The following is a 16,288-nucleotide window of genomic DNA, read 5'->3' as shown; positions in this document are numbered from 1 at the left end:
TCTCTCCTGCTACATCATCACTGTGAGTCATCCTCTCTGTCTCCTCCCTGTCCTCTCTCCTGCTACATCATCACTGTGAGTCATCCTCTCTGTCTCCCTGTCCTCTCTCCTGCTACATCATCACTGTGAGTCATCATCACACTGTGAGTCACCTCTCTGTCTCTCTCTCTCCTGCTACACCATCACTGTCATCCTCTCTGTCTCCTTCCTCTCTCCTGCTACACCATCACTGTGAGTCATCCTCTCTGTCTCTCCTGTCTCTCTGCTACACCATCACTGTGAGTCACCTCTCTGTCTACTTCCTGTCCTCTCTCCTGCTACACCATCACTGTGAGTCACCGTCTCTGTCTCCCTGTCCTCTCTCCTGCTACATCATCACTGTGAGTCATCCGTCTCTGTCTCTTCTGTCCTCTCTCCTGCTACACCATCACTGTGAGTCACCGTCTCTGTCTCACTTCCTGTCCTCCTCTCTCCTGCTACACCATCACTGTGAGTCACCGTCTCTGTCTCCTTCCTGTCCTCTCTCCTGCTACACCATCACTGTGAGTCACCGTCTCTGTCTCCTCCTGTCCTCTCTCCTGCTACACCATCACTGTGAGTCACCGTCTCTGTCTACTTCCTGTCCTCTCTCCTGCTACACCATCACTGTGAGTCACCGTCTCTGTCTACTTCCTGTCCTCTCTCCTCACCATCACTGCTACACCATCACTGTGAGTCACTTCCTGTCCTCTCCTGTCACCATCACTGTGAGTCATCTGTCTACTTCCTGTCCTCTCTCCTGCTACACCATCACTGTGAGTCACCGTCTCTGTCTCTTCCTGTCCTCTCTCCTGTCTCACTCCTGTCCTACACCATCACTGTGAGTCACCGTCTCTGTCTACTTCCTGTCCTCTCTCCTGCTACACCATCACTGTGAGTCACCGTCTCTGTCTACTTCCTGTCCTCTCTCCTGCTTACATCACTGTGAGTCATCACTGTCACTGAGTCACCGTCTCTGTCTACTTCCTGTCCTCTCTCCTGCTACACCATCACTGTGAGTCACCGTCTCTGTCTACTTCCTGTCCTCTCTCCTGCTACACCATCACTGTGAGTCACCGTCTCTGTCTACTTCCTGTCCTCTCTCCTGCTACATCATCACTGTGAGTCACCGTCTCTGTCTACTTCCTGTCCTCTCTCCTGCTACACCATCACTGTGAGTCACCGTCTCTGTCTACTTCCTGTCCTCTCTCCTGCTACATCATCACTGTGAGTCACCGTCTCTGTCTACTTCCTGTCCTCTCTCCTGCTACATCATCACTGTGAGTCACCGTCTCTGTCTACTTCCTGTCCTCTCTCCTGCTACACCATCACTGTGAGTCACCGTCTCTGTCTACTTCCTGTCCTCTTTCCTGTTACACCATCACTGTGAGTCACCGTCTCTGTCTACTTCCTGTCCTCTCTCCTGTTACACCATCACTGTGAGTCACCGTCTCTGTCTACTTCCTGTCCTCTCTCCCTTGTTTAGGTTTTTCCACTGCCGTTGCTCTAATGTCCAGAAGTGATCAAAATGTCATAAACCACTAAATGTGAACTGGAGACAGCATGAGGTAATGTTACGGTAGCTAGTAAATAGAGAAGGAGAGGTAACTAACTAGCTAACTGATAGTAAGTGAATTTTTCCACCTCACATTTAACTAGCTAGCTAACATTTGTATGATGTTATTTATTATGGATCTCCATTAGCTGCTGCCAAGGAAGCATCTACTCTACCTGGAGTCAAGCTAAATTAAGGCGGTTAAACAATTTCAAAAACATTACAATGCATTTACAACAGATTTCACAACACATTAAGTGTGTGTCCTCAGGCCCCTACTCTACTACCACATATCTACAACACAAAATCTATGTGTACGTGTGTGTATAGTGCGCATGTTATTGTGTGTGTATCCATGTGTCTGTGCCTATGTTTGTGTTGCTTCACAGTCCCCAATGTTCCATAAGGTGTATTTTTAAATTCAATTGTACTGCTTGCATGAGTTACTTGATGTGGAATAGAGTTCCATGTGGTCATGGCTCTATGTAGTACTGTTTAACTGACATATAGAAAGTAGAATTGCCACAGTTGTTAAATGTATTTACAGTTAGTCAGCTGCTTCTTCTACTCTCTTCAACTAACTACCATAATACTGCTTCGTGCCTCCATAATGACAAGGTGGCTACAGTTACTGTAGTACAATGTTATTTTTTTATGGTTTGGGACATGTACACTTTCAACACACATTGGGATGTGACTTCACAGGTGTGATTTGAGCTTCACCAGTGCTCCAAAGAGTACAGAGGTTTACAAGGAACCCAAACCGTCTGCGCGCGTGTGCCATCGTGCATCAATGTATTTTGTCCCCCTACACAAAACGCGATCACGACACGCAGGTTAAAATATCAAAGCAAACACTGGGGACAGGTCGAAAAGCATTAAACCTTTATGGCAATTTAACTAGCTAGCTTCCACTTGGTAGGTAAGTTGTCCTATTTAACTAGCTAGCTTCCACTTGGTAGGTAAGTTGTCCTATTTAACTAGCTAGCTTCCACTTGGTAGGTAAGTTGTCCTATTTAACTAGCTAGCTTCCACTTGGTAGGTAAGTTGTCCTATTTAACTAGCTAGCTTCCACTTGGTAGCTAAGTTGTCCTATTTAGCTAGCTTGCTGTTGCTAGCTAATTTGTCCTGGGATATAAACATTGAGTTGTTATTTTACCTGACATGCACAAGGTCCTCTACTCCGACAATTAATCCACACATAAAACAGTCAACCGACTCTTTTCTAGTCATTTCTCCTCCTTCTAGGCTTTTTCTTCTCTTGACTTTACATTGCGATTGGCAACTTTCATACATTAGGTGCGTTACCGCCACCGACCTCGTTCGTCTTTCAGTCACTCACGTGGGTATAACCAATGAGGAGATGGTACATGGGTACCTGCTTCTATAAACCAATGAGGAGATGGGAGAGGCAGGACTTGCAGCGCGATCTGCTTCAGACATAGAAAGGAGTTCTATTTTAGCCCTTGGCAAAGCAGACTGGTTGACGCGCGCGAACAGTGTGGGTGCAATAATTGAATAACATAGATTTCTAAATGTATTTTGTGCACCCGACAGAGCGGTGTTGTCAGGGTATTAGACAGAGCCTAAACGGTTTAGTGCCCTCTCAAAATGTATATACACAGCCAGCCAAGTGGTTGAAGGTGTGAATGATCTTTCCAAGCCCACAGAACACTTTGGTTAAGCCCGCTTTGGCATGGGGTTCTCCTGAGCGTATTCAGCCCATAGATGATGAGGTGAAGGGCCCAGTCAAACCAGGCCATGGGCATCTAAGAAGAGAAGGGAGGTGCTGAGTTCATTTGGTTGCTGACAGCTGGAATTTGTGACAGCAGGCAGCAGGGACACAATCCACCAAAGGATTGGAAGTTGGAACCGTCCTTCTCTGGTTAAACTTCTCAGTCTATCTAAAGTCTGCCAGTTTCCCTCTTGGTTTGTGTGGGCAAAGGGATTGTTGAGTCACAGTTCATAAGTGAGATGGCTCTATAGTAGGGCAGTCTACAACACAGTCTGGTGATGTCTCTGTCTGGTTGTCACCAGGTGCTTGGCTACTACAACCGGCGTGGAATCAACCCAGAGGCATTCCTGAATGAAATCAAGTATATCGCTAGTGACCCCGATGACAAGCACTTCTTCAAGGTGACTGATGAGTCTGCCTTGAAGGACATTGTGGACGCGCTTGGGGATAGGATCTTCAGTTTGGAAGGTATTCCATATAATGCTGTAAAACAGCCATCTGTAAACCACAAACTAGACCCAACTCATTTCCTTTTCCTGTTCTCAAAGAAAATAATTCCTCCTGCTGAACTCACCTGGTCTTCCTCTACAGGGACCAGTAAGAACGGGACAGCCTTCGGCCTCCAGATGTCTCAGGCTGGCTTCTCTTCACACTTCGTGGAGGTGAGTCTCACCACTGCTGCCAGTATACCCCCCCCACACACACACACCTCTCTCCTACTCCTGACAGGTTTCCACCCTCCCATCCCTCACTCTCCAGGTTCCTGGGGGGCCTGCTGTGATGCTGAGGTCATCCTGATTAAGGAACCCCTCACTGACGACAGTCATTGTTCCACTTTGACCTTCCAGAGGTGCAAATAAGACACTCTGAAGTCCCCAGGGGGTCATAGCGTAGCAGAGAAGGCTGAAAGAACATCTCACCAGAGAGTTTTTATTTTATTTTACCTTTATGTAACTAGGCAAGTAAGAACAAATTCTTATTTTCAATAACGGCCTAGGAACAGTGGGTTAACTGCCTTGTTCAGGGGCAGAAAGACAGATTTTTACCTTGTCAGCTTGGGGATTCTTGCAACCTTTCAGTTACGAGTCCAACGCTGTAACCACTAGGCTACCTGCCGCCCCTTAAAAGATGTTGGGGTGTCTTTCCTGGAAGTTTTGGTTGCATTCAGACCTGACAGGGGCGGTGTGTTGGCTTTGGGCTTGACACAGCTGGAGAGGTATCCGCAAGTGTCTGTCCAACTCCTGCTTTCTACTGTAGCTTCATCACCATCCTCCCTCATGTACCAGTCTTCCTGCTTTCTACTGTAGCTTCATCACCATCCTCCCTCATGTACCAGTCTTCCTGCTTTCTACTGTAGCTTCATCACCATCCTCCCTCATGTACCAGTCTTCCTGTTTTCTACTGTAGCTTCATCACCATCCTCCCTCATGTACCAGTCTTCCTGTTTTCTACTGTAGCTTCATCACCATCCTCCCTCATGTACCAGTCTTCCTGTTTTCTACTGTAGCTTCATCACCATCCTCCCCCATGTACCAGTCTTCTTGTTTTCTACTGTAGCTTCATCACCATCCTCCCTCATGTACCAGTCTTCCTGTTTTCTACTGTAGCTTCATCACCATCCTCCCTCATGTACCAGTCTTCCTGTTTTCTACTGTAGCTTCATCACCATCCTCCCTCATGTACCAGTCTTCCTGTTTTCTACTGTAGCTTCATCACCATCCTCCCTCATGTACCAGTCTTCCTGTTTTCTACTGTAGCTTCATCACCATCCTCCCTCATGTACCAGTCCAGTCTTCTTGTTTTCTACTGTAGCTTCATCAGCATCCTCCCTCATGTACCAGTCTTCCTGTTTTCTACTGTAGCTTCATCACCATCCTCCCTCATGTACCAGTCTTCCTGTTTTCTACTGTAGCTTCATCACCATCCTCCCTCATGTACCAGTCTTCCTGTTTTCTACTGTAGCTTCATCACCATCCTCCCTCATGTACCAGTCTTCCTGTTTTCTACTGTAGCTTCATCACCATCCTCCCCCATGTACCAGTCTTCATTTGTTGTCTTTCTTTTTACTCTCTCCATCTGCGTCCCAGATTCAGGTTTGCTGATGCAATAGCTTTGATTTTCCAGTTCAACGCCACAGTTGAAGCACAAGCTGACGAGGGAACAATAAATATATCCCTTTTTGTTAAAACAATAAATAGGGAAACTGCAGCTGGTTGACTGGGATGGCTGGACATTCCATACTCCAGAAGGCTGGATTCCAGGGATAGCACTTTCTCAACCAACGCAACCCGAGTGTTGAGAGTAAGATAACTTATTGGAAAGACTTCAGGAGCCTTAATAAAGGAGAAAAAGTGTCCCAAAAGACCAGATGGTTTTGTTGAATGTGGAGTGTGCCAGCTTGATTCTGCTGAAGTCCTACATACCCAGACCAGTTCAGTCCAGTTAGCCAGAGATCTGTTTGTTTATGGCTTCCTCCAACTCAGAGTAATAATGTTGAAAAGGGATTCCCAGATATAAGGCATTGTTTCACACCCAGGTGTGTGTGCAAATGGCCGCAGGTTGGACAATGAGAATGGACATGTTCCAGGTAGTCTTTATTGCATATATTCAGATCTCAACAAGCCTGAAGAAGGGTGTATAGTGGGGACTATTTGGGGCTACATCACCATGGAAACAGCATGCACCACCACCAAAACAGATACCCACAGAGTCTAGCACCACACAGCTGTCAAAAACTGACAGTCTGTGAGGGTCAGTCTGTGAATCAGTCGCTCAGCGACCTAGACGTTTCCATGTCCCAGGAAGTGGTCGAGAAGTAGTCCAAGAGTGTTCCGTCAGTCGTATGCTAACTGGTAGCGAACCTTTGGAAAATGTTCCGTCTGCATATTATGCGTGGCAGAGGAGGGACTAGATTAGCCTCGGGGGAACTCTGTCATTATAAAAATGACATGTATTCAGTGTAGGATGAACAAATGTCCACCGCCAGCCCATATGCCATCTTCTTCTCCCATGCTTGTGGTTACTGGTTGGTTACTGGTTGGTTACTGGTTGGTTACTGGTTGGTTACTGGTTGGTTACTGGTTGGTTACTGGTTGGTCACTGGTTGGTCACTGGTTGGTTACTGGTTGGTTACTGGTTGGTTACTGGTTGGTCACTGGTTGGTTACTGGTTGGTTACTGGTTGGTTACTGGTTGGTCACTGGTTGGTTACTGGTTGGTTACTGGTTGGTTACTGGTTGGTCACTGGTTGGTTACTGGTTGGTCACTGGTTGGTTACTGGTTGGTTACTGGTTGGTTACTGGTTGGTTACTGGTTGGTCACTGGTTGGTCACTGGTTGGTTACTGGTTGGTTACTGGTTGGTTACTGGTTGGTCACTGGTTGGTTACTGGTTGGTTACTGGTTGGTTACTGGTGACAGTGTTTTGTCCTTTTTGATGACACAGACCCAAAATAGCCCCTACTAAACATATTATAATGAAGAACCTGTAACGTTTCTCATCAACATTCTTTCCTATTACTTTGTGTGGTGCATACAGGTGATGGAACACGTGTCTGTGTGTGTGTGTGTGTGTGTGTGTGTGTGTGTGTGGTGTGTGTGTGTGTGTGTGTGTGTGTGTGTGTGTGTGTGTGTGTGTGCATGTGGTGATGGAACACGTGTGTGTGTGTGTGTGTGTGTGTGTGTGTGTGTGTGTGTGTGTGTGTGTGTGCATACAGGTGATGGAACACGTGTCTGTGTGTGTGTGTGTGTGTGTGTGTGTGTGTGTGTGTGTGTGCATACAGGTGATGGAACACGTGTCTGTGTGTGTGTGTGTGTGTGTGTGTGTGTGTGTGTGTGTGTGTGTGTGTGTGTGTGTGTGCATACAGGTGATGGAACACGTGTCTGTGTGTGTGTGTGTGTGTGTGTGTGTGTGTGGTGCATACAGGTGATGGAACACGTGTCTCTGTGTGTGTGTGTGTGTGTGTGTGTGTGTGTGTGTGTGTGTGTGTGTGTGTGTGTGGTGCATACAGGTGATGGAACACGTGTCTGTGTGTGTGATGTGTCTGTGTGTGTGTGTGTGTGTGTGTGTGTGTGTGTGTGTGTGTGTGTGTGAGAGAGAGAGAGAGAACGTTTGTCCAACGCTTTATTCATTTAGAGGACCCATGCAAGCTTAACTTATTATCCTCTCAAATGTCTCCAATGGCTTTTAAATCAATTTGGGAGGAGAACGAAGGAAAACATCATGAATGTGGGCAGACTTATGTTTTGACTGATTTATTGTTTATTAAGCTGTTGTTGGCAGAACGAGTGAACGGTCATCAAACTCTAATAAGTTTCTGCAAAAATATCCTTGCTGGAGTCTGGGGACTGGAGGGAGTCTGGGGACTGGAGGGAGTCTGGGGACTGGAGGGAGTCTGGGGACTGGAGGGAGTCTGGGGACTGGAGGGAGTCTGGGGACTGGAGGGAGTCTGGAGGAGGCTGGGGACTGGAGGGAGGCTGGGGACTGGAGGGAGGCTGGGGACTGGGGACTGGAGGGAGGCTGGGGACTGGAGGGAGGCTGGGGACTGGAGGGAGGCTGGGGACTGGAGGGAGGCTGGGGCCTGGAGGGAGGCTGGGACTGGAGGGAGGCTGGGGACTGGAGGGAGGCTGGGGACTGGAGGAGGCTGGGGACTGGAGGGAGTCTGGGGACTGGAGGGAGGCTGGGGACTGGAGGGAGGCTGGGGACTGGAGGGGCTGGCTGGGGAGGCTGGGGACTGGAGGGAGGGGGACTGGAGGACTGGGGAGGGGGAGGCTGGGGACTGGGGGAGGCTGGGGACTGGAGGGAGGCTGGGGAGGGAGGCTGGACTGGGAGGCTGGGGACTGGAGGAGGCTGGGGACTGGAGGGAGGCTGGGGACTGGAGGGAGGCTGGGGACTGGAGGGAGGCTGTGGACTGGGGACTGGGGACTGGAGGGAGTCTGGGGACTGGAGGGAGGCTGGGGACTGGAGGGAGGCTGGGGACTGGAGGGAGGCTGGGGATTGTAGCCTGGGAGGAAGGGTGAGGAAGGATGATTTGATTTAGAGAGAAAGGATGTATTTATCATCATCACCATCATCATCATCCTGTGTACTCATCACCTTCTCCATTTTACCATCATTGCCTGCTGAACCAATGGCAATACAATCACTGGGAAACACACACACACATTTGATTTAGAGAGAAAGGATGTATTTATCACACACATCATCATCATCCTGTGTACTCATCACCTTCTCCATTTAACCATCATTGCCTGCTGAACCAATGGCAATTACAATCATGTTTTAATGTTCACACTAAGTGCCTGTCTCCTGTCTGTCCCTAAAGGATGGGATCCTGGTGGGGGCACCGGGGGCCTACGACTGGAATGGAGCCGTCCTGAAGGAGACCCGACAGGGGAAGGTGGTTCCACCCAAGTCCTCCTACTCACAGGAATTCCCAGAGGAGCTGAAGAACCACGGCGCCTACCTAGGTGAGGGAGGAATTGACGATCTAAAGGATTGGTCACAGAGGGGTTTGGTTTGGGTAGAGCTATAGACTCCTCTCCCTGATCCTCTCTTTGCCCTTCATCCTCTGTCCACCATCCTCTCTCTGTCCTTCATCCTCTCTCTGTCCTTCATCCTCTCTCTGTCCTTCATCTTCTCTCTGTTCTTCATCCTCTCTCTGTTACTCATCCTCTCTCTGTTACTCATCCTCTCTCTGTTCCTCATCCTCTCTCTGTTCCTCATCCTCTCTCTGTTCTCATCCTCTCTCTGTTCCTCATCCTCGATCTCCTCATCTCTCTGTTCCTCCTCTCTCTGTTCCTCATCCTTTCGTCCTGTCTCTCTCTGTCCTCATCCTCTCTCTGTCCTTCCTCATCTCTCTGTCCTCTCATCCTCTCTGTCCTTCATCCTCTCTCTGTCCTCATCCTCTCCTGTCCTCTCTCTGTCCTCATCCTCTCTCTGTTCCTTCATCCATCATCCTCTCTCTGTCCTGTCATCCTCTCCTCTCCTTTCCTGTCTCTCTCTCTGTCCTTCATCCTCTCTCTGTCCTCATCCTCTCTCTGTCCTCTCATGTCCTCTCATCCTCTCTGTTCCTCATCCTCTCTCTGTCCTCATCCTCTCTCTGTCCTTCATCTCTCTCTGTCCTGTCCTCATCCTCTGTCCTCATCCTCTCTGTCCTCTCATCTCTCTCTGTCCTCTCTCTGTCCTCATCCTCTCTCTGTCCTCATCTCTGTCTGTTCATCCTCTCTCTGTTCCTCCTCTCTCTGTCCTCATCCTCTCTCTCCCTGTCCCTCTGTCTCTCTCTGTCCTTCATCTTCTCTCTGTTCTTCATCCTCTCTCTGTTACTCATCCTCTCTCTGTTACTCATCCTCTCTCTGTTCCTCATCCTCTCTCTGTTCCTCATCCTCTCTCTGTTCCTCATCCTTTCCCTGTCCTTCTGTCTCTCTCTGTCCCTCATCCTCTCTCTGTCCATCATTCTCTCTCTGTCTTTCATCCTCTCTCTGACCCTCATCCACTCTCTGACCCTCATCCTCTCTCTGACCTTCAGCCTCTCTCTGTCCTTCAGTCTCTCTCTGTCCCTCATCCTCTCTCCTCATCTTTCTGTCCCTCATCCTCTCTCTCTCCCTCATCCTCTCTCTGTCCCTCATCCTCTCTCTGTCCCTCTTTATCCTCTCTCTGTCCCATCATCCTCTCTCTGTCCTTCATCATCTACTCTCTGTTCCCTCATCCTCTCTCTTCATCTTTACTGTCCTACAGTCTATCCTCTCTCTCCTCCTCTCATCCTGTCTCTCTCTACTGTCCCATCTCATCCTCTCTCTGTCCTTCATCTTTACTGTCTCTACTGTTCCCATCATCCTCTCTCTGTTTACTGTCTCTACTCTACTGTTCATCTCATCTCTCTCTGTCCTTCATCTTTATCCTCAGTCTACTGTCCCATCATCTCTCTCTCTGTCTTCATCTTTACTCATCCTCTCTCTGTCCCTCATCTCATCTCTTTACTGTCTCTACAGTCTCTCTGTCCATCTCCTCTCTCTCTTCATCTTTACTGTCTCTACAGTCTACTGTCACTCATCTCATCTCCTCTGTCCTCATCTTTACTGTCTCTACCCTACTGTTCACCATCTCATCTCCTCTCTCTCATCCTCTTTACTGTCTCTCAGTCTACTGTTCACCATCTCATCTCCTCTCTCTCTCCTTCATCCTCTCTACTGTCCATCTCATCTCCTCTCTCTGTCCCTCATCTTCTACTGTCTCTCATCTACTGTCACTCTCCCTCATCTCTCTCTTCATCTTTATCCTCTCTCTACTCCATCTCATCCTCTCTCTGTCCTCATCTCTACTCTACTGTCCCATCTCATCTCCTCTCTGTCTCTTCATCTTTACTGTCTCTGTCCCTGTTCATCCTCTCTCTGACCCTCATCCTGTCTCTACAGTCTCTGACCTTCATCTCTCTCTCTGTCCTCTTTCTGTCTCTCTCATCTCCTCTCTCTTTTACTGTCCCCTCTCTGTCTCTTCAGCTTTACTGTCTCTACAGTCTACTGTTCACCATCTCATCTCCTCTCAGCCTCTCTCTTTACTGTCTCTCTACTGTTCCCATCTCATCTCTCTCTGTCTCTTCATCTTTACTGTCTCTACAGTCTACTGTTCACCATCTCATCTCCTCTCTCTTCATCTTTACTGCCTCTACAGTCTACTGTTCACCATCTCATCTCCTCTCTCTCTCTTCATCTTTACTGTCTCTACAGTCTACTGTTCACCATCTCATCTCCTCTCTCTTCATCTTTACTGTCTCTACAGTCTACTGTTCACCATCTCATCTCCTCTCTCTCTCTTCATCTTTACTGTCTCTACAGTCTACTGTTCACCATCTCATCTCCTCTCTCTCTTCATCTTTACTGTCTCTACAGTCTACTGTTCACCATCTCATCTCCTCTCTCTCTCTTCATCTTTACTGTCTCTACAGTCTACTGTTCACCATCTCATCTCCTCTCTCTTCATCTTTACTGTCTCTACAGTCTACTGTTCACCATCTCATCTCCTCTCTCTTCATCTTTACTGTCTCTACAGTCTACTGTTCACCATCTCATCTCCTCTCTCTTCATCTTTACTGTCTCTACAGTCTACTGTTCACCATCTCATCTCCTCTCTCTTCATCTTTACTGTCTCTACAGTCTACTGTTCATCTTTACATCTCATCTCCTCTCTCTCTCTTCATCTTTACTGTCTCTACAGTCTACTGTTCACCATCTCATCTCCTCTCTCTCTCTTCATCTTTACTGTCTCTACAGTCTACTGTTCACCATCTCATCTCCTCTCTCTCTCTTCATCTTTACTGTCTCTACAGTCTACTGTTCACCATCTCATCTCCTCTCTCTCTCTTCATCTTTACTGTCTCTACAGTCTACTGTTCACCATCTCATCTCCTCTCTCTCTCTTCATCTTTACTGTCTCTACAGTCTACTGTTCACCATCTCATCTCCTCTCTCTCTCTTCATCTTTACTGTCTCTACAGTCTACTGTTCACCATCTCATCTCCTCTCTCTCTCTTCATCTTTACTGTCTCTACAGTCTACTGTTCACCATCTCATCTCCTCTCTCTTCATCTTTACTGTCTCTACAGTCTACTGTTCACCATCTCATCTCCTCTCTCTCTCTTCATCTTTACTGTCTCTACAGTCTACTGTTCACCATCTCATCTCCTCTCTCTCTCTTCATCTTTACTGTCTCTACAGTCTACTGTTCACCATCTCATCTCCTCTCTCTTCATCTTTACTGTCTCTACAGTCTACTGTTCACCATCTCATCTCCTCTCTCTTCATCTTTACTGTCTCTACAGTCTACTGTTCACCATCTCATCTCCTCTCTCTCTCTTCATCTTTACTGTCTCTACAGTCTACTGTTCACCATCTCATCTCCTCTCTCTCTCTTCATCTTTACTGTCTCTACAGTCTACTGTTCACCATCTCATCTCCTCTCTCTCTTCATCTTTACTGTCTCTACAGTCTACTGTTCACCATCTCATCTCCTCTCTCTCTCTTCATCTTTACTGTCTCTACAGTCTACTGTTCACCATCTCATCTCCTCTCTCTCTTCATCTTTACTGTCTCTACAGTCTACTGTTCACCATCTCATCTCCTCTCTCTTCATCTTTAATGTCTCTACAGTCTACTGTTCACCATCTCATCTCATCTCCTCTCTCTTCATCTTTACTGTCTCTACAGTCTACTGTTCACCATCTCATCTCCTCTCTCTTCACCTTTACTGCCTCTACAGTCTACTGTTCACCATCTCATCTCATCTCTCTTCACCTTTACTGCCTCTACAGTCTACTGTTCACCATCTCATCTCCTCTCATGCAATCTCTCTGGCTCTCTCTCATGCTATCTCTCTTGCTCTCTCTCATGCTATCTCTCTGGCTCTCTCTCATGCTATCTCTCTGGCTCTCTCTCATGCTCTCTCTCATGCTATCTGTCTGCTATCTCTCTCTCGCATCTCTCTCTCTCATGCTATCTCTCATGGCTCTCTCTCATGCTATCTCTCTGGCTCTCTCTCATGCTCTCTCTCTGGCTCTCTCTCATCTCATCTCTCTCTCTCTGGCTCTCTCTCATGCTCTCTCTCTGGCTCTCTCTGGCTCTCTCTCATGCTATCTCTCTGGCTCTCTCTCTCTCTCTCTCGCTCTCTCTGGCTCTCTCTGGCTCTCTCTCTGGCTCTCTCTCATGCTATCTCTCTGGCTCTCTCTCTGGCTCTCTCTCATGCTCTCTCTCTGGCTCTCTATCATGCTCTCTCTCTGGCACTCTCTCTGGCTCTCTCTCTCGCGCGCTCTCTCTGGCTCTCTCTCGCGCGCTCTCTCTCTGGCTCTCTCTCATGCTATCTCTCTGGCTCTCTCTCATGCTATCTCTCTGGCTCTCTCTCATGCTATCTCTCTGGCTCTCTCTCTCTCTCTCATGCTATCTCTCTGGCTCTCTCTCATGCTATCTCTCTGGCTCTCTCTCATGCTCTCTCTCTGGCTCTCTCTCATGCTATCTCTCTGGCTCTCTCTCATGCTATCTCTCATGCTATCTCTCTGGCTCTCTCATGCTCTCTCTCTGGCTCTCTCTCTGGCTCTCTCTGGCTCTCTCTCATGCTATCTCTCTGGCTCTCTCTCATGCTATCTCTCTGGCTCTCTCTCATGCTGGCTCTCTCTCATGCTATCTCTCTGGCTCTCTCTCTGGCTCTCTCTCTGGCTCTCTCTCTGGCTCTCTCTCTGGCTCTCTCTCTGGCTCTCTCTCATGCTATCTCTCATGCTATCTCTCTGGCTCTCTCTCGTGCTCTCTCTCTGGCTCTCTCTCTTCCTCTCTCTCATGCTATCTCTCTTCCTCTCTCTCATGCTCTCTCTCTTCCTCTCTCTCATGCTCTCTCTCATGCTATCTCCCCCTTGCTTTCTCTTTCTCCATCTTCCATCTATCACGTCCTTCTCTATCTCTGGATAGACATGTGGCAGGCACAGTGGTTTAGCATCAGGCCTCTCTATAAACCACTCTACTGCTCCACTGCTTCCCACTGCACCCCATCCAACTTCCCCTCATCCCACCCCGTCCCACTCCTCACTACCACCACTCCTCCTGCCTATAAGGCCCTCTGCTTTTCCCATCAGCTGCTGGCTGGCCTGCCCATGGAAGCCATTCCAGCCTCATTAGGAATATAGGGCAGAGGTATGGGTCTGGACATGCTCACTGACAGAGGGGTGGGGAAAGAGGGAGGAGGAAGACAGAGAGAAGAAGTAGAAGGGAGAGATGCAGACACACACAGAAAGGATTACTGTCCTCATACGAGAGAGAGAGGGAGAGAGAGAGAGAGAGAGAAAGACAGAGAGCGAGAGAGATCTCAGGGAATTAGACCAAAGTTCTCAATTGGTACAAAATATATAGAGTACTGCACACACTACAATTACTGAGGTTTAAAAATAAGCTCAACTGGACACCTTCATGAGGCAGTGAATGAACTGAGAGAGAAAGCACGCAGGGCATTTTACACCATTAAAAAGCTAATTCAAATTGAAATACCTATTCAAATGTGTCTAAAACTAAAGTCAATATGTCATTGAACCAATTACACTTTATGGCAGTGAGGTGTGGGGTCCACTTGCAAAACAAGATTTCATCAAATGGGACAAACACCCCATTGAAACCCTGCATGCAGAGTTCTGTAAGATTCTCCTACCTGTCCAGAGGAAAACTACAAACAATGCATGCAGGGCAGAATTAGGCCTATATCCACTACTAATAAAAAAAAATTAAAAAGCAATTAAGTTTTGGAAACATCTAAAATACAGTGACCCCCTCTCATATCATTACCAAGCCCTGCAATGCCAAGAGCTGAGCAAAGAAAAGAGTCACATCATCCAGCTGGTCCTGGGGCTGAGTTCACAAACCTGTTCTACTAACACACTGAAGCCTCAGTCCCCTCATCCAGCTGGTCCTGGGGCTGAGTTCACAAACCTGTTCTACTAACACACTGAAGCCTCAGTCCCCTCATCCAGCTGGTCCTGGGGCTGAGTTCACAAACCTGTTCTACTAACACACTGAAGCCTCAGTCCCCTCATCCAGCTGGTCCTGGGGCTGAGTTCACAAACCTGTTCTACTAACACACTGAAGCCTCAGTCCCCTCATCCAGCTGGTCCTGGGGCTGAGTTCACAAACCTGTTCTACTAACACACTGAAGCCTCAGTCCCCTCATCCAGCTGGTCCTGGGGCTGAGTTCACAAACCTGTTCTACTAACACACTGAAGCCTCAGTCCCCTCATCCAGCTGGTCCTGGGGCTGAGTTCACAAACCTGTTCTACTAACACACTGAAGCCTCAGTCCCCTCATCCAGCTGGTCCTGGGGCTGAGTTCACAAACCTGTTCTACTAACACACTGAAGCCTCAGTCCCCTCATCCAGCTGGTCCTGGGGCTGAGTTCACAAACCTGTTCTACTAACACACTGAAGCCTCAGTCCCCTCATCCAGCTGGTCCTGGGGCTGAGTTCACAAACCTGTTCTACTAACACACTGAAGCCTCAGTCCCCTCATCCAGCTGGTCCTGGGGCTGAGTTCACAAACCTGTTCTACTAACACACTGAAGCCTCAGTCCCCTCATCCAGCTGGTCCTGGGGCTGAGTTCACAAACCTGTTCTACTAACACACTGAAGCCTCAGTCCCCTCATCCAGCTGGTCCTGGGGCTGAGTTCACAAACCTGTTCTACTAACACACTGAAGCCTCAGGACCAGAACATCCAATCAATCAGAATAAACCAAATGGTTACTGATCAAAACCTTAGAAAAACCTTGACAAAGTACAGGCTCAGTGAGCACAGCCTTGCCATTGAGAAGGGTAGATAGACACAGGAAAACTTGGCTCCCTGTAGAGGAAAGGCTGTGCAACCACTGCACCACAGCAGAAACTGAGACGGAGCTGCATTTCCTGACAAAATGTGAAAAATATAAAACAATTAGAGAGTGTCATTTCCCCAAATTTGAAACCCTTATTCAAGGTTTCAAAGACCTCTCTGATGAGAGTAGGCTACCCGTCCTGTTGGGGGAGGACGCAGAGAGCTGTGGGTTGGCAGCGCACTACATTGCTGCCTGCCATAAGTTGAGTGACAGTGTCTGACCGACCAATCAACCTGCACATGTACTCTACTGTATGCTTATTGTTATTGTTCAATGTATGGTTATTTTAACCCTTGGTTATTGTTGTTAATGTTGTCCCTTGACAATTTTGATTCTCATTTCTTTCATTTTGTAAATATCCAAAATAAGCTTTGGCAATATGTACATTGTTACGTCATGCCAATTTAGCAAAGTTAATTGAATTGACAGAGAGAGAGAGCGAGAGACAGAGAGAGAGACAGAGAGAGAGACAGAGAGAGAGAGAGAGAGAGAGAGAGAGAGAGAGAGAGAGAGAGAGAGAGAGAGGCAGAGAGAGCGAGAGACAGAGAGAGCGAGAGGCAGAGAGAGCGAGAGACAGAGAGAGCGAGAGACAG

At 47.9% G+C, this 16,288-nt stretch overlaps 1 protein-coding gene across 1 annotated transcript in view; it reads left to right on the top strand.

The window, feature by feature from the left end:
* Positions 1 to 16,288, top strand: part of LOC112238567 (integrin alpha-11-like) — a 100,000-nt gene that overhangs the window by 40,999 nt on the left and 42,713 nt on the right. Inside the window, exons 9-11 of the mRNA XM_042316703.1 lie at positions 3,611 to 3,776; positions 3,900 to 3,970; positions 8,630 to 8,774. Coding sequence (XP_042172637.1) covers positions 3,611 to 3,776; positions 3,900 to 3,970; positions 8,630 to 8,774 — 382 coding nt within the window. The remainder of the gene's footprint in view (positions 1 to 3,610; positions 3,777 to 3,899; positions 3,971 to 8,629; positions 8,775 to 16,288) is intronic.

Source organism: Oncorhynchus tshawytscha, unplaced genomic scaffold (genome assembly GCF_018296145.1).
Source record: "Oncorhynchus tshawytscha isolate Ot180627B unplaced genomic scaffold, Otsh_v2.0 Un_contig_2082_pilon_pilon, whole genome shotgun sequence".
In the NCBI taxonomy this organism is placed as follows: Eukaryota; Metazoa; Chordata; class Actinopteri; order Salmoniformes; family Salmonidae; genus Oncorhynchus; species Oncorhynchus tshawytscha.
The sequence above is the reverse complement of the archived record's forward strand: the minus strand, read 5'-3'. Positions and strand labels throughout refer to the sequence as shown.